Here is an 18,319-nt window from a genome sequence, read left to right as displayed (position 1 = left end):
TATGCCTGCGAGATAAGCAGAAGGAGGAAGAATAAGAAGGGATCAGCAGAGACCTACCAGCCCAATGGTTCTCAGTCTAGGTGAATCCAAAAGGAAGCTCTGTGTACAAACTCTTAAATGTATTTTGTATTTTAAAACTATATCATAAAATGGGCAAGTAAATTGACTTAGACCTAGGTCCGTAAAGTAACTTCCTACCAAGATTATATTAACTTTTTTTTTCAGAAATTAATCAAAATATGAGGGTTATTTTCCAAGACCAGGTGCTGATGTATCTAACCCCATAATAAGAATACAACTAGTTAAATTGGGTAGCAGCTGAGTCATAATGGTTTAGATCTAATTAAAAAAACAGTTTTAGGCAACTTAATCCTGCTTAACAATTTTTGCTGGTTGGATATATATCTAAAAATGTCATTGGAACAAAGAACAGTGAGTTTTTTCCTAACAGAAATCTCTTATTTCTTTTTATAATTCCTCAGTATTCTCCCACTTTTGCTCCCCTTTCAAGTTTTATCACAGAGTAGCTTATTACTTAGCAGCATATTTTACAATTAACCTGGACAAATTTCAAAAATTTAATTTGCTAGAAGTGAGATGAGTTGTAGGTAATTTACTACAAGGACTGAGATGAGTGAATATTATGCCTGCTTTAATTTTTTTCTGGGCTAAAATTATTATGGGCATGCTTCCTGGCATAGAATTACAGGGTTTCAGTTTCTCCATTGTTGGTGTATTAGAGCTAACAATCACTTTCTGAGGAAAATCGTGTTCTTCTGGAAACTCCTTAGCTCACATTCCAGGAGAAGTAGTAGGGTATCGCTTAGTGAGGTTTCTAGTATTAGAGCCTCACTTTTCACAATCGCAAGGCCTGCCTTCCACCAGCCTGCTAACTAGGAAGGCCAGCATTCTGCACTGGACCAACAGCATTGAATCAGCTGCCTCTTATTGCTTTCAAAAATGCAACCAAGAATAACTATATTTATGAGAAATTGACTAAAAATGTAACACATCCTTCCTCTTAATACACTAAAGCCTGTTCCTGGATTAAGCCAGTTTCTCTTAAACTTTATAGCTGGGTCATATCATGTGACTCTGAATAAAATTAGTTGTCTTCAATGCCACTGGCCTATGTTGAGTGATTTGTAAGAAATAACTCCATGAAACTTATGGCTGTGCTTATTTTAAAGATATTGCTAAGGAAGTTCCTTAATTCAAAACGTATTCATTGATTTCCTACTACCTGCTTCAGAAACTGTTGTAAATATTAGGGTAACAGCAATGAAAAAAATAGAGATAGTCTCCCCATTCATGGAACTTATGCTAGATATGGGGGTTATAGAGGCAGTCAGTGCCAGTAAATTGGTGATCTGTGCCAGGGAGGAAAACTAAATTAAGGTAAGGAATAGAAAGCGATTGGGAGCATAGTTGGATTTTAAATAAAATGATCACAGAAATCCTCTATGATGTAGTGATACAGTGAGCAGAGATTTGAGAAGTAAAGGAGCAAGTTCCACAGCTGTCTGGGGAAGAGCATGTCAGCCAGAGTGGAGAGAAGGTATGAAAGCTCTGAAGGTGGGTGCTACCCAGTCTAGCATGACCACAGAACAGCAGGAAAGCCAGGATGACTGAGGCAGGGCAAGGTACTTGGCAGAGGAGATAAGCCAAGATAGTAACATGAGGAAGATCTTATGAGGCCTCAAAGGCCACAGTATAGATTTTAGATTTCATTTGCATATAAATTGTAGCCATGGAAAAGGGTTAAGCAAAGAAAAAGACGAATAAACTTCTGTTTCAAAAGATTGCTCTGGCTGCTCTATAGAGAGGCAAGAATGGAAACGGAGACAGTAAGGAGAGCCGTGGCTTAGTGGAGGATGGCAGTGATGGGGATGGGGGAAAGTGATCCTATTCTGGATATGATGCGAAGGAAAATGACGTTCACTGAACGTGTTGATGCAAGTTACCACTTTCTTCTTTATAAAATAGGGGTAATAGGTACCTGTTGTTGGGCTATTAATATGTGGGGTGCATAGAATGGTACCTAGGATAATGTAAGTACTCTGTTCGTATTATTATTTTTATTGCTATCATCCTCATGATCATCATGATTTTGAGTTGTGTGTGAGATATGAAAGAGAAGTCAGGAATGACACTGGGCTCTCGTCCTTGCTAACTGGATATATGAAATATGAAATTTTAATGAGTTGGGGAAGACTGGAGAAAGAGCAGGCTTTTTCAGAATAGGAAGTCACGTTAAATTGTGTGTGTGTGTGTGTGTGTGTGTGTATACGCATCTGTATTTTCCATTGCTGCTTAATGAATAACTTTAAATTAGGTATCCAAAAAATGAAAGAAAACAAATCAAGTAATTCTAACCATTTGATTATATAATTCATACTCAACAAATTGAATGATTAGAAGGGAATTTTACAAGCATGAATTTGTAAGATTCTTTCTGAAAATACCAAGTAGGGAAAATGAAAGTTTTCTCTCCCTAAAAATAAAACCCACTTATCTTTCTCACCCTACAGATGACCCAATTTCTCCTTACACTGGCTGGTTGTTGACAATTACAGAGACCAAACAGCCGCAGCCATTACCCATGCCTTGTACTGGAGGATGCTGGGCCCCCCTGGTTGACTACCTCCCAGAGACCATCACTCCCCGGGGGCCACTGCACAGGTGAGCAGCATGTGAAAGTAGAGGGAAATGACCCCTTAGATTTGGCTGGACTTTTCTTCCTATGAGAAAAGGAAAACCAAATGTAATGAACCTTGAAATCAGAGGGACCATGCATGACCTGAATGCCAGCTCTCAGCATATGGGCAGTGTTTAGTCAAATACTCAGCAATATGCAAAGCTGCCTTGTGGCCCCTTGAATTTTCATTGATGAAATATTGATATGGGTATTCAATCAGTTATGCGTTTTAGATTGCAAGCAACCTGAAGAGAGGGTCTTTGTCGTCTGTTTGTCTTCATCCCTCAGTTCTTACTACAGAGTGACTATAGACTCCACTATGTGATTAGCTCAACCAATGATTCTTTTTCTTGTAGAGCTCTGTGCTGTCTGAAGTTAAACTCCACTTCCCTGGAATAAGGGTCTTACATAATTCTTCAGCAAGGCTTGAGAGTTGTATTTAATTGTGACTTAATAATCTATCAATGTATGTTCATCCTCTTCAGAAGTTACATTAATTTCATCATTTCATTGATTAGGTGCAATATTGCTGTAATTTTTATGACTGAGATGGTGGTGGATCACAGTGTAAGAGAAGATTGGGCTCTTCATCTACCATTATTACTTCATGCTGTCTTCTTAGGTAAGACCGGATCTAAGAGGAATTCTAGCCAATAGGGTCAAAAACCTTTAGAAATCATCCATAAAGGTTTCTTTTTACATTAACATCCTGCTGTCCTCATTTCTGGAATATTTAGTCTCTTCCACTTTTTCTTACCTTTTTTGTGATAGCTGCTCCAAAATTTTGGTTCATCAGACACTGTTAAAAGTTTTCTATTATAGGGCCTCTCTGGTGGCGCAGTGGTTGAGTGCTGGGTTGCGAAGCTGCCCACAGCCTCCGCAGCGCCGGTTTGATCCCCGGCAGCTCCCCGGCCACCGGAGGAGGGTCCCACATGGTGGGCAGACCTCTCCTGCCGCCTGCTGCTCCCCTCAGCAGTGTACTTCGGTCCTTCTGCCTGCTTTGCTCCCTGCTCTGGCTCTGGTGAATTCTCTCACACTCCCGCATTTCTGACTGTACCCAGTGCTTGTATAAGTAAATAAATAAATAAATCTTAAAAAAAAAAAGTTTTCTATTACTATAACCTAGAGTACTGTATCACTAATGCTATATCTATAAAGATACCCAAAACAAGTTGGACCTCTTTGAGAGTCTCTGGCTAGATGTGGTAAATTTAAAGCCTTGAGGCACTGTCAGTGCATAGAGAGGAACATGGAATGCACAGCAGTCCAAGCACTGAGTTTTCAGAATACCAGATTAGTAAAGCAAAAGTAAGAAGAGGAGCAACTAACTAGGGAGACTCAGAGTTCAGTTATAGGAATGAATAAAATTCAAAGCCTCTAGTAACAGAAAGATCCAGGGAAGAGGACATCTCAAGAAGGAGGAATGCTAGCCATGTCAAACGCTTTCCTTGAGAGGTCAAGGAAAGTCCATCTATCAGCATTTTATGAGAACATTGGATTTAAACAATAAAACATTTTATTTTTCCTAAGCCCAACTTCTTTATGTTGGTAACACAAACAATAACAAAGGAAACTAAACATTCTTTTAACCTGCTCCTCCTGGATATCAAGGAATCTTTACTATCCCTGGAATCTAAACGAGCTTAAAATTTGTTTATACTAAAAGCTTCCACTGTTTTGTTCTAGGTTTGGACCATTACCGGCCTGAAGTCTTTGAACACAGCAAAAAATTGCTTCTTCACCTCTTGATTGCCCTCTCTTGCAACAGCAATTTTCATGCCATTGCTTCTGTGCTCCTGCAGACTCGAGAGATGGGTGAAGCCAAGACTCTAACAGTTCAGCCTGCTTACCAGCCTGAATATCTCTACACAGGTAACAGAAGGTGTGACAGAGCACCTGAGACAGTCACAGAAGTGAAGATCACTGAAGGTGACAATGGAGTCCAAGTTCTAATGCTATTATCTCCTAACTTCCCAAGTGATGAAATAACAGCACATAAATGTGCACTGTTTCACTTGAGGTTTAAATGGTCTCTCAAAATCCTCCTTCATTATTGAAAATTTTCAAATACAGTTATTATTATTATTATTATTATTGTTGTTGCTCTCATTAAATATGTTCCTACTGATGCATCAAAAATTAAAATGTCCGTTGACCGAGAGCATCAGTCTAGAACATTGAAAGATGAGAATGCAGAGAATAGTGACCATCTTTATCACCTTAAGAGCAGATCTTTGCAATGTGCCAGATATATCACTGTGTACCTTCTCAATCCCCTGAAGGAATTTTCACTTTATTAAATGACTGACCTTTCTGGAAGGCACCAATAATGGATATCTATTTAAAAACCATTGCTGCTTTGAAACCAAAAATGTCTTTTTAGAAATGAGAACAAAAAGCATTAGCTAAATCAAAGAAATTACTCTACTGGGTCATAAAATCTTCCCCAAAATGATTGATAGGTGGTGTTTCATTTAGAACCAGAACATTTATAGTATCTTCAATGATGATGAACTAACAGAATTCTGGAACTATTTTTTGACCTATTATTTTATACATTATATTAGCACTGGATACAGTGTATTTCATATGACAGACTTTCTTCATAACCTTGAAGGAATTACCTTTTCTTCATCACTTGTGACACTTGCACTGTCTTATGTTTTTACAGATGTGTCTCTGGGGAAACAAATATGAAATCATTCACTGAGATGAAAGGAACACTCACCTCAGTTTAAGTTCTTTATTTTGAATTGAGTTATACTTAATTGAAAATAATCCATCAATAACCTTTGAGAGACACAAACCTCTCTTTACTATAGATGCTTATTTAAAAGAGTCTGAAGAGTTCTGGCTGTTCTGACTCCCAAGGATAAGGATATATTCCATTAAGCATGTGGCCTTAGCCTGGGAAAAGTATACTGTCCATAAGTTGTGTGTCTCTGAGTACATCGGTTTTGCATTCACTGTGCCACTGATATGACACAAAATGGAGATTTACAAGACAAACCACAATATCCATAGACAAGACAAAAATAGATAGTTAAAAATGACTGAAGCTATATTATGTAAGGAAGAGGTACACAAAAGGTTTGGAATTATCACCTCTTTGTATACATTTATTAAATATTGATTGGGCACCTAGTTCTATAGTTATTTTCAGATCCACACTAAAAACCTCTCTGATTGGAATTATCTTTATCTTACAATAGGAAACTGAGGTACAAAGCCATACAACCTCCTAAGATTATATAATAAATGACAGAGATGATATTGAAATCCATGGCCCCTTACTCCTAATTTATCTATCAGACACACCTGAACTTCATGCTTTTTATGATTAATAAGTATGGGGAAAGCCTGGGCCTCCCCAGTAGCGCAGCGGTTGAGCGCTGGGTTGCAAAGCTGCCCGCAGCCTCTGCAGCGCCGGTTCAATCCCCGGCCGCTGGGCAAGGGTCCCGCATGGCGCGCAGACCTCTCCTGCCACCCGCTGCTCCCCTCAGCAGTGTACTTCATCAGTCTGTCTGTTCTGTTCCCGCTTTGGCTCTGGTGAATCCTCTCACCCTCCCGACTTCTGACTGTACCCAGTGCTTTTATAAATAAATAAATAAATCTTTAAAAAAAAAAAAAAGTATGGGGAAAGGAAGGTCATGTGTATACCTTTTCAAATCCATAACACATGATAACCAAATGTATAGTGGGGAGAAAAAAACATAGTATATGTTTATATCACATTTGAATACCATGAGACATACTTTATTACAATATAAATAATGTACACAAAATATTCATGATTCTGGGCACATTTACTCAAAAACATTATGTGTAACTTATTCATCAGTCATTAATTGATTAGTATTCTCAAAAATGGGATCATTTCCTATGTATAAGTAGCCTTATACACAGGAAAAGATTATTAACAGATGTATAGTCCAATGCATAGATCCAAATGTAGGGTGAAGCTATTTATCAACCTGTGCACACATACATACACATCTTCTTTTGCAGAAAGCATCAATTAAAACAGCAGATCACCCTATTACCAAATACACTGATTTGCATAGCGATGCAACTATTCCGTAAGCAAGAAAAGAAAACCAGTCTTGCTTAATCACAGCCATAGCCTCAAGTGTCTTCCCCCCAAAAATATAATAGCTACACACTTCTGTATGTACCACCTTGCCTCCTTACCACCTAAGTACCACCTAACTACCTCCTCACCACATTAAGTACCCTGCCTGGCACTTTCCATCATGACTTTCTTCTCTCACCAGGTGGCTTTGACTTCCTGAGAGAGGACCAGTCTTCCCCAGTGCCAGACTCAGGGCTGAGCTCCAGTTCCACCTCCTCCAGCATCAGCCTGGGAGGCAGCAGTGGGAATCTCCCTCAGATGACTCAAGAGGTAGAAGATGCGGACACAGCTGCTGAAATGGATGAGAAAGCAAACAAGCTCATTGAGTTTCTGACAACCAGGTAATGAGGGGTCAGAAGACAGACTGCTGATTTTTTCAGTCTTTTGGGAATATGCCATCACTTTGAGACCACACAGATGGAAAAGTGAGCTAAGAATCCTAACAAAGTCTCATCTAAATTGCATCTGCTGAAGTTTGTGTACAAGACAAACTGTAGAAGTTGTCTAAGATCGCACTGATGTCACAGTTGATTGGCAGGGAGATTTCATGTATAACAGTGATGCAGCCCTTGGAGGCAGGAGATGGTAGCGCCTGCAGTGAACATGACTTTAATCATCTGTTAGAGCTGCCAGCATCTGGGAGTTCTGAAACTTGGCAAGGAACACTGCTCTGGAAACCAAAGATATTAGCCACAGTCCACCCAGGAGCAGCTGCAGGGGATACTATTGTCTGCTCATCTAATCCAAAGAGTCATTTATAAATGAAAGAGTAATAGGAATCATGATTAGAAGGGAATCAAACTAATACTAAAATGAAATGAAGGAAAACTGCAAGCAATACTGTCTATTTGGGTCTCTCTTTGTTCTAATGAACAATTTTGCTTGTAAGACTTCACAGTTCCTAGCATCCCACAGTCAGATATAAGTTAAGATCAGATAGAAGTCAGAGTGAGTTAAGTACTGGAAGTCTAGTCTGTGTAGGTGTTATCAAGCATCTCACAAGATATTTCTTTGCATTAATGCAAAAAAATGGTAAAAGAGCATTATCTTTCCTTAATGAATGACTCAGAGTGTTCTGCACAACTCACAGCCTACATAGGATTTTTTATGCAGGAGCTTAGGAAGGATGGCCGACCGTGCCCACATACACACTACTTCAGAGACCTGATGGCTTGTGGAGAAGGAAGATAGTGCCACCACTCACCACTGTCAATACCATATGTCAGGAAGGGTGTTCTTTGAAATTCTCCCACCTGGCTTTATTCCATTGTTACTGTCAGAAACCAAGGAGACAACAGAGGCTGTATCTTCAATTTGGTTCTACAGTATTTGGCAACCTAATGATGAGATCGTGATTAAAGCATTATCTCTGCAAATGCTATATTGTGCAAATTGAGTTTGTGTCTAAATCTATTTATTTAACATTTTTATGTAACAGACACTTAATACTCATTGTATGTCAAACACTGCTCTGGTAATTTGAGAGGTTTTAACTTTGTGAATCATTGTGTAAGTAAAATACAAGAAAAAGTATGTCTCTATAAGTTAGCTGGATCTGTTGTGAGTATGCTTTCAACTTTATAGGACTGAAATTTATCCTTGAATTAATTAGTAAAATTTTAAAAACATATATTGCACCTTTGGCATTAGAACTCCAAAGTATTAAAAAATGTAAAGTGTTATTTATATTTTTGACATTTTCTGTGTTTTGTTTAAGGGCATTTGGTCCACTTTGGTGCCATGAAGACATCACACCCAAAAATCAAAACTCAAAAAGTGCTGAACAGCTCACAAATTTTCTGCGTCATGTTGTATCTGTATTTAAAGATTCCAAATCAGGTACTTATCCTATTTCCCCAAATATCACTTTGATCATTTTCCTGTAACAGAGCTCATTCTCCTTATGACCACACTTTATTTAATGTGTTTGACATTAATAGTGGAAGAATATTCGATTCACAGGGACGTTTCAAAGCTCATTTCAGATATGCCTGAGTGATAGTTAATATCGTATTTGTTTGCATTATCATCTGTCAACTAATTTACCCCAAGTCTCTGTTCTCCTCACTTCCCTTACCTCACTAGAATTAAAATGTATCTATTGTATTAATTTTATTTAAGGAAAACCCTGAAAATTGTATCATTTTTATTGTCTGTCACTGGAGAAATTGTCAGTCTTGCAAACTAGTTTTTAAAAAGAATTTTGTGATAAAGTATTTTCTACTTTAAAAATATTTACTAAAAATTTCTGTGTCAGTAATAATTTGATATTCTGAACAGAGAGTGATTCTTATTTACTATAGTAGCATCATAATATTTGACTAATTGGCTGAACTCCATTCACTCCAGTCCATTTGGCCTGGACTGATCTGTGTGTAAAATTTCAATCTAATTCCTCAGCATGATGCAACCATCTCTACCTTTTTTTCACACATAAGGTTGGCCATATTAAATGTGGCTCACTGGCTTTCTGGGCTGCTCTGATAATTAGCACAAGTCACAGTTTGAGACATTAACCACATCTTTTATCATTATCAGAAATACTTAAAAAAGGAAATACTGATAACTTGGAAAGGGGAAGTCATACCAGGAATAGTATTATCATTTCTCATTCTGAGTTCCCCCTTGGAATTTCTATGAAATATCAAGACCTTTTATATTAATATTTTCCCTCACTTGAAAGTCATTTAATTATCCAGCATAGCCCAAAGGGAGAAATTTACTGTTGTCTGTGAACCATTAACTTGTCTAAATTTCTGATTCTGTGAACATAATAAAGTGAGAAAATAATGAATGCCTTATCTTATATTCTCAGAGCACCTAGCTCCACATACAAATGATTTAAGTAGGAATATATGTTTTGAAAAACAATAAAAAGACATAAAAATAACTGCTTTAAAATGTGATACACTCATAACTTGGGAACTGCCCATGTGGATTTAATCCTGTATTTACCTTACTGAATATGTCCCAGGACGCTTTTCTTTGCTCTGCAGGAACATTTTCTTATATCATCTACTTGTCCTGAGAACCAAAGAGTCAAGCAGTAAAGAACAATGACATTGAATTATCCCACCTGGTACACTTAAATGAGACCCTCAAATGTGACACAGAACCCTCTAGATTGTAGAAATAATCAAAATTGCTCTTTTCATCTTGTCCTCTGACTTCGTTTTCTTCTTGCAGAGAAGCAAAGAAAGTGTACAGTTTAATAACTCAGAATTCAGTCATGGGCTTTCCTTCTGATTTTCATTTCTGATCAAGTGGTATTCTGATGATTGAGATTACAGATTCAGGAGAAAATTGAAACTATGGCTGCCCTCTTTGCAATGTCTACATTTGAATATTTGCATATTTAATTACTCTTCTGAATACCAAAGACTTTGGCACAAACCTTGGTTATATGTAGAGTTGACAAGATCCACTAGCAGTTTTCCTCTACATATACAAGTATTATGAAAATTTGTTTCTAACAAACTCCTTTGTGAAAAAATGGAGTGGAACTAAAATATTCTGTATAAATAGTTCAGAAGGATAATACAGAAAAATAGCAGAGTAATAAATAATAATACATTTATGAGCCGACATCAAGTCAGATACTACTGAGCACTTTTTAAGTTGTTTAATTTTCACAGCAACTCTGAGTTAGATGCTCTTATTCATAGGTTAAAGTTAAGGAACCATGTCCACAAAGCATGTTTCTTCCCAGAGTCCCAAAACCTTAATTCAAACTCCTAAGCTTCTCATTCTTTCTGCAACACTGTGATTCTTTAAGATTTATTCAAATTTGTTTTAATTTTAAAATAATTGCCACCAGGAGGCTACTCTGCATAGTTAGCCTGTTTTAAATTTACAGATAGCCCAGGTCCCAGAATTTGCAGCATAGCAGCTAATCTACCCTCTGGGCATTTTGTCCCCTAGGTTACCATCTGGAACAACACTTGAGTGAAGTCGCATTACAGACAGCCCTTGCAAGCTCTTCAAGGCATTATGCTGGCAGGTCCTTCCAGATATTCCGGGCACTCAAGCAACCTTTGTCAGCACATGCCTTATCTGACCTACTCTCAAGACTGGTAGAGGTGATTGGAGAACATGGAGATGAGATTCAGGTATGGGCGGGAAGAGCACTGCACTCATCCTTCTCTCATTTCAAACCTGAGGATGTTTAACATCTTTCTGAGACTTCTTTTTCCTCACCAATTAGTCATCATTTAGACACGTACAATGTATGTTTAGAAGTTGACTTTCATGTTTACAAAAATCACTCCAAGGGGCATTGTTCTAGAAATGGAATGGATCCTGTTTTATTGAGCCAATAACTCAAATTCTTTGGTGATTCCTTCTTTGCTGTTTTTGTTGGTTTTATTTAGCAGGGGCTCAGGGAATTCTTTTGTATTGTTTGCTCTTTTTCCCACTGACATAGGATGCAGTTGTGCACTCTCCCCACTCAGAGAGGGGATCTCCTTTGTATGCACTCAACGTACTATCCCTCTCTTTATGATTAGCCTTTGGTAAACTGAGAAGAACAGAAGTACTGGAGCTTGTGGATGCCACAAGAAGATCATGTCGACTGGGATTCTAGAGACTAGGGAACTGGGCAGGTTGAAAGCCAGGACATTACAAGTCACTTTGTATCTCAAATATCCACCATTTCCCTCAGCAACGGGCCACACTTGCCTCTTTAAGCCTTGTTGCCCCCTCCCTGATGGACTTCAAATGAGATTGATCTGTTGAGGACTTCAAACCTAGGGAAATAAATCTTTAGAGTTATCTGTTAACTCCTCAGTCATCTGAATTGTATAAGTGGCCCTTAAATTTTGTTTTCAGACTTTGTAAATTAAAGTAGGAATGATTGTGTGGGTTTCAATGATAATAACATTATTCGAATAATGTTTACATTAATCAATTTATCTCTAGGAAGTTAACAGTAGTTTTAAGCAGTATAAAATGTTGTCTTTGCGTGTTTCACAGGGTTATGTAATGGAAGCACTCCTTACTTTGGAAGCTGCCGTGGATAACTTGTCTGAATGCTTGAAGAACAGTGATCTTTTAACTGTATTATCTCGGTGAGAACCAGCTTAATGACATTGCAAAACCAAATATAATATAATGAATATTTGGGAGATACCTGGGCTTTGGGCAAAATTTAAAGAATAAGTCTAGCTTTTGAAGTCTATTCATGACCTGAAAAAGATTATGTAAGACATTTTCTTCAGTTTCAACATACATATATACACATAATGTAATTATTTTTAAATGCCAGGAAGACAGACTATGAGTGTTATCTCTAAATAATACAAATATTAATTTTTCATTTTATTTTTTGTGTCTGAGTATTTTTTAAATTTTATGTATTTATCCTATGTATTGCATTATAAACAGAAACTTAAAAAATACCATTTTTAATTAATACATACAAAACGCATCACCACCTATAAAAAGTTGTAATAAAAAATTCCTACCTTAAAATTCTTCTTTTTATTATTTAATTCTTTTTTCTCCTTCAAAATTTTTAACAACCCATTTCAAGTCATTCATAAATCTATATTCTGTTTATATGATTAAGCTTGTTTGACATTCAGTTGGTAATATTATCTTTTATCACATTGGCCTTGTTTCATTTTCAAGTTGAACATTTTCTATGAATAGATTAATTTTAGTGTGATCACTAACATCATACATATTTCTCTGTGTTACCCTACAGTTTTAACAGGAATATTGATAAGTTTCATCTTTTCAGTCATAAATAGACTTGGACATCATTACTCATAAATTTTTATATGTGCAAAAATTTCCTTTGACAGACTCAAATATTTACTGTTTTCTCTCTAGATGTCCTTTCCATTTCTTACTTGCCAGTCAGTTACTAGAGTATTAAAACTTGTGCCTACTAGATACGCTTTATTTCATAATTATACCTACCCAAATGCAAACAAAAGATAAATGAAAGATCGTTAAACTTTATGGCCACCTGCTTATTTCTTTAGGTGTTCAATAAGTGAAAGTCAGAGTTTGATTTTAATGTTTTGCTGGTGAGCATTGTTCTTATTTTGTTTTTCATAGTTCACCTTTAAGAGTAAGGAAAATTACTCCTTTAAGTTTAATAATGTGAAAATATTGAATAGAAAGTAGTGTTTTCAAAGAAAGATTTCCCTTCCTTATTATTTGACAGTGGATCTTATAAGGTCTGGTTTTTCACTGGATCATGTTGACTTTCTATTGAACTTTTTTATTTTTACACCCAGCTCTTCATCACCAGATTTAAGCTCTAACACTAAACTAACGGCAAGCAGAAAGAGCACAGGGCAACTAAATGTGAACCCTGGAACAGCCAGTGGCAACACAGCAACTGCAGAACGGAGCCGGCATCAAAGAAGCTTCTCTGTACCCAAGAAGTTTGGTGTTGTTGATCGATCCTCAGACCCGCCTCGAAGTGCCACACTGGACAGAATTCAAGCTTGTACCCAACAAGGCCTCTCCTCAAAAACCAGAAGCGCATCTTCCTTGAAGGACAGTCTCACAGACCCATCACACATAAACCATCCAACCAACCTGCTGGCTACCATCTTTTGGGTCACAGTAGCCTTGATGGAATCAGATTTTGAGTTTGAATACCTCATGGCCTTAAGGTTATTGAATAGACTTCTGGCTCACATGCCACTTGATAAAGCTGAGAACCGAGAAAAACTAGAAAAACTGCAGGCACAGCTCAAGTGGGCAGACTTCTCAGGGTTGCAGCAGCTACTATTAAAAGGATTCACTTCCCTCACCACCACAGATCTTACCCTGCAACTCTTTAGTTTGCTGACACCAGTGTCCAAAGTTTCCATGGTGGATTCATCCCAAGCCATTGGTAAAGTCAAAATCACTCTTTGTTATATAATTAGGTTATGGTTGTGTTTGCCTTTAGTGTAATAAGATAATGGAAGCCTACTGCATTTGAAAATTTTGCTTAGAAATTATTCCTTAAGAATACTTTGTTTTTTCTTTTAATTTTTTTTAATTAAGGTAATATTGGTTTGCAACACTGTATGTTGCAAATTATATATTTTCAAAAGCATGTTACCTTACCACAAAGCACAAATAACCATCCACATTAGTCAATTAAATTCTGTATAATGTCTTATTTATATTGTAGAAGACATTTTTAAGACGGTAGTATAAAGGGGATAGAGTAGCATATAAGCTATTAGTCATTTCTTTATGCTTTCCAAATAAAATTTCAAATACTTTTATTTCATTGCTCTTGTATAGACATTTTTTTCCTCCTTTCTTAACTCCTAGATCTCTTCTTTTCATCTTGAAAATTCCCTTGATTTTCTGTTGTTTTGAATTAGGCCAAATCAACAAACTAAATTTTTTAATACCATGGCATGTGGCCAAGACTTCTTTTCATGAAGCAGCAGCTTAACATGGTGGTATTAAACCATTCTTTATCATTTTAAAGGATCTTTTTAATTGCATGAGTAAGAATTGAATGGATTGCATAAGTAAGAATTGAATGGATTGGCCTCTCAGAGAAGCTGTTCTTAAAATACGCTTTTTGATAAAAATTTCAAATTTGTGTGTCAGTTCATTTTAACATGCTTTCTAAAATCTATGCCAGTAATCATCATTTACAAACAGTCCCTAATAAGACAGCAACTGTATCTGAAAACTTCAAATGTATGTTCAGTGCCTCAACTGTGACAGATGTGATTGCACCTTTTTCATGGATTTCTTATTAGATGATGTTAAAACTGCTTTAAAAAGACTGTTTTTGCATCACTTCAGAATAAAATCTGTGATTCTGATTTCGTGCCTTCCCACTGTTAACAGTTAGAGTACTCTATATTCAGTGATCCTCACTGTATCTTCTCCAATCCAGGGTTTCCATTGAATGTCTTATGTCTCCTGCCCCAGCTGATTCAGCATTTTGAAAATCCCAATCAGTTCTCTAAGGATATAGCCGAAAGGATTGCTCAGGTATGACTTAGTGTTCCACACCAGGCAGATCCACACAGGCCTTCAGAAGACCCAGTGGTAGAAATTACCAGACCCAGAAAGAAAATATGTTTCACAATTTCTGAAAATAATAACTGCTATCTCTAGTAATTTACATCTCTGGGTTGCTGACGCACATTGTTGTTTTAAATTTCATTACTGAGAAAATAGGTAGAAAGAATGTCTGACAACTGCGTTAGCTCATTAATAAGACAAGTGCTTCAGCACCTACAAAAAAAAATGTGAATATTTTCCATACTCTCAGGACTGACAGCAAAATTACTAAGGTTTACTTCTTATTCCTCACAATACTTTATTCCTAATTGATTTTCTTCTCTGAAAAGGTTTGTTTGGAAGAGAAGAACCCCAAACTTTCCAATCTTGCACATGTGATGACTCTTTATAAAACACACAGCTACACAAGAGATTGTGCCACGTGGGTCAATGTGGTCTGCAGATACCTTCATGAAGCCTATGCTGATATTACCTTGAATATGGTCACCTACCTTGCAGAGGTAAGCTTTTAAATTATGGATAAAATCTATTAAAATTTCCATGGGTAAAACAGCTATATGGAAATTATACTATTACTCTTAATTTCATTTATTGAGTGCTTATTCTATATTATCATCATTTAGAATGTTTAGAATCATTTTCTACCCTCACAACAATCCAGTGATAGAAATACTATTATAACAAAGAATCTGAGGCTCAGCCAAGTTACATATTGGGTCAAATGGTGGCAGACCCAGCATTTCAACCTAAGTATAGCTGCCTCCAAAGCTCACACCTCTTCTTTTTACTCTACTAGTACCTATCAGTACATGGTAAAGCTCAGGAAAATTTACTCTGGGTGTCCAAATCTTATTTAAGGCATTATCATGTGACTTGATGTGTTTAATGGTCTTTTGCTCTGAACTGGTAAACAAAGCCTACATTTTGAAGTAAGGTTTATATTTTCAGCTTTTATGTTTGTCTTTTTAAAATAAAAACTGGAAGGGATTTTTTTCTTCATACAAATGTGTTTCTAATTTTCACTACAAACTCCTACTCTGACTTGTGTGTACATAGAAATGCACAATCTATGGACAAGTGATATATTTCAGTTAACACGTCCAGTCTCAGCAGACTTAGTCCACAAGGTTGTGAGATCTTTGAGCCAAGTGATTAATAACAGCTAGCTAGTTTTAGCATTTTCAGTGATGCTTTACCTTCCAGGATATACACTAATACCTCTTCCTGCAGCCTTTTCAGAAATGATGAGGATAGTCATTCTAATTTTTCTTTTAGTTGTGTTACCAACTCAGGGTGCAGATGGATTAAAGAATCAGCCAAGGGTAGCTATCCCATTAATCCACATTTATCGAGGTCTTGAAGGATTTTGATTTGCAATACAGATCAGCAAAAGATGGTGCAGACTGTCAACAGCCCAGAATTCATTTGCTCTCCAACCTTCATCCCTGGCATTTTAAAGAATTCCTTATAAGTGATCTGATTGCTTTTGATTATCTCTTTGGTCACATCTGTCCCCACAATGCAAGTAACTAAGCAAGCGCACACATACCTGAGCACACAGTACAGGATAATGGATGCAAACACCCCATTTAAGAAGGCAGGTGATTCCTGTTTGAAAGCAAGGTGAAGTATGAAAGAGCAATGAAGGAAACCATATTTGGAATCCTGGGTATAAAATTTCAAAACTATAAATAGATGCATATGGATACATCTAAACGATACATATAAGAGAATGTATTGAGACTTAAAAAAGAATGAGGTACTGACATATGCTACAACATGGAAGAGACTTGAAAACACTGGAGCGAGTGAAAGAAGCCAGACACATGCTATATGATTCCACTAATAAGAGCTACATAGAGAGGAAATTTATGGACAGAAAGTAGAATAGTGGTTACCAGGGCTGGGCATAGGAGGTAATGGAACGCTTCAGTTTAGTATGAAAACTAGTCTGGAAATAAATAGTAGTTTTGGTTGTATAGCCATGGGAATGTACTTAATACCATTGAATTATACACTTTAAGGTCATCAATTTGTATTTCATATATATAGGTAATAAAAATTTTAATGAATTACCCAATCTGTTCTGTTCAGAACTTATCACAAATTGTCACCTAAAACATTATTATAAACTTAACACTCCACCATAAATATATAACAAGTACTATTTCAGCTACTCATGTATTCTTTCAAGTGTTTGCATGCACACGCATAATTTTAGGTAGTTATTGTCAGCCATTTCCCCTGAACCTGCTCTATTCACTTAATATTAATTTCCATGTGTTGGTATAGTTTATATAGTGACATTGTGAATAACTGGAATTTTTTTCAGGTTGATGGAACACAATTTTCATAACCATATCCCCTTTATTGCTTAATTTCTGTTGCAAACTATCCTTTATATAGACATTTTATCAGATTCTATTTGGTTCATTTCACTTGGTGGCACTTTACAAAGTAACTAACGGGTAAGGGACATAGATCAGTGAATAAATTATTTACTTCTTCTGCACACTGGAGAAATTGTTCTTCACAAAGACTTGCCCAATTTATAATACTACAGTGTGTAAATATTCATGTTTTCCCATAATGCCACCAAATTTTATCCATTTTTCAGTTTCATTTTTTATTGATACTTTGCAATTATCCCTTTTATGTATTTCCCTTCTAGTAAAGATGTTTGTTTTTCCACATAATTGATTTGCATAATTGTTTTTTCCTCATGTGTTAACCATTCAGTTATTTCTTTTGGTCACTTTTGATGTGCAATTTTCATATTCACTTGAATTTACTTGAATCATTTCTACTAGTTCTTATTTTGAACAGCAAAGAGTAGTAGATCTATTTTTAATTTTTGGAGAAACTTTCATACTATTTTCCATAGAAACTAGACAGTGTCACCTCAATAAGCATAATAAGTAAATAAGAATACATAACTATAACATAATAATAGTTGAATAAGAAAAAACAATGGAGTTGGCTAATGACACATTTCTCACAGCATATCCCCATCATCATTTCAGAGATGCATGACTGTATAGCTATATATTTTTAAGTTGATGGGATTAACCAGGAAGTCCCTACAAAGGACCAGCTGTAAATCAATGTTTGCGTATGTATCATGTAGGAAGAGAGGGGTGACTTTAACAATAAATAGAACTTCTTAAAATAAAAACCAAAAATGGGCCTCCTCTGGTGGCACAGGCCGTTGAGCACAGTGCTGTGAAGCTGTCTGCAGCCTCTGCAGCGCTGGTTCCATCCCCCAGTGAGAATCTCACATGGTGCAACAGATCTCTCCTGTCTCGCCCGCTGCTCCCCTCAGCAGTGTGTTTCAGTTAATCTGCCTGTTCTGTTCCCGGCTCTGTCTCTGGTGAATACTCTCACCCTCCCATGCATCTGGTCTGTACCCTGGTTCTTGTATGCATGAATAAATAAATCTTTAAAAAAAAATGAAATGTGCAAAATCTCTGAACTAAGGCATATGTCTCTGT

General features: G+C 36.7%; 1 protein-coding gene across 2 annotated transcripts in view; it reads left to right on the top strand.

The window, feature by feature from the left end:
* FRY (FRY microtubule binding protein) overlaps positions 1 to 18,319 on the top strand; it is a gene marked incomplete at both ends in the record, with an annotated part of 249,052 nt that overhangs the window by 181,614 nt on the left and 49,119 nt on the right. For both annotated transcript variants that reach the window (XM_084236045.1, XM_084236046.1), the window contains 10 exons: positions 2,532 to 2,682; positions 3,217 to 3,320; positions 4,385 to 4,570; positions 6,973 to 7,171; positions 8,548 to 8,669; positions 10,752 to 10,939; positions 11,802 to 11,896; positions 13,076 to 13,683; positions 14,698 to 14,795; positions 15,158 to 15,328. In XM_084236045.1, coding sequence (XP_084092171.1) covers positions 2,532 to 2,682; positions 3,217 to 3,320; positions 4,385 to 4,570; positions 6,973 to 7,171; positions 8,548 to 8,669; positions 10,752 to 10,939; positions 11,802 to 11,896; positions 13,076 to 13,683; positions 14,698 to 14,795; positions 15,158 to 15,328 — 1,922 coding nt within the window. The remainder of the gene's footprint in view (positions 1 to 2,531; positions 2,683 to 3,216; positions 3,321 to 4,384; positions 4,571 to 6,972; positions 7,172 to 8,547; positions 8,670 to 10,751; positions 10,940 to 11,801; positions 11,897 to 13,075; positions 13,684 to 14,697; positions 14,796 to 15,157; positions 15,329 to 18,319) is intronic.

This window comes from Talpa europaea (assembly GCF_964194135.1).
Source record: "Talpa europaea genome assembly, chromosome: 6".
NCBI classification, from domain to species: Eukaryota; Metazoa; Chordata; class Mammalia; order Eulipotyphla; family Talpidae; genus Talpa; species Talpa europaea.
Note: the sequence above shows the minus strand (reverse complement) of the source record. Positions and strands in the feature narration are given on the sequence as shown.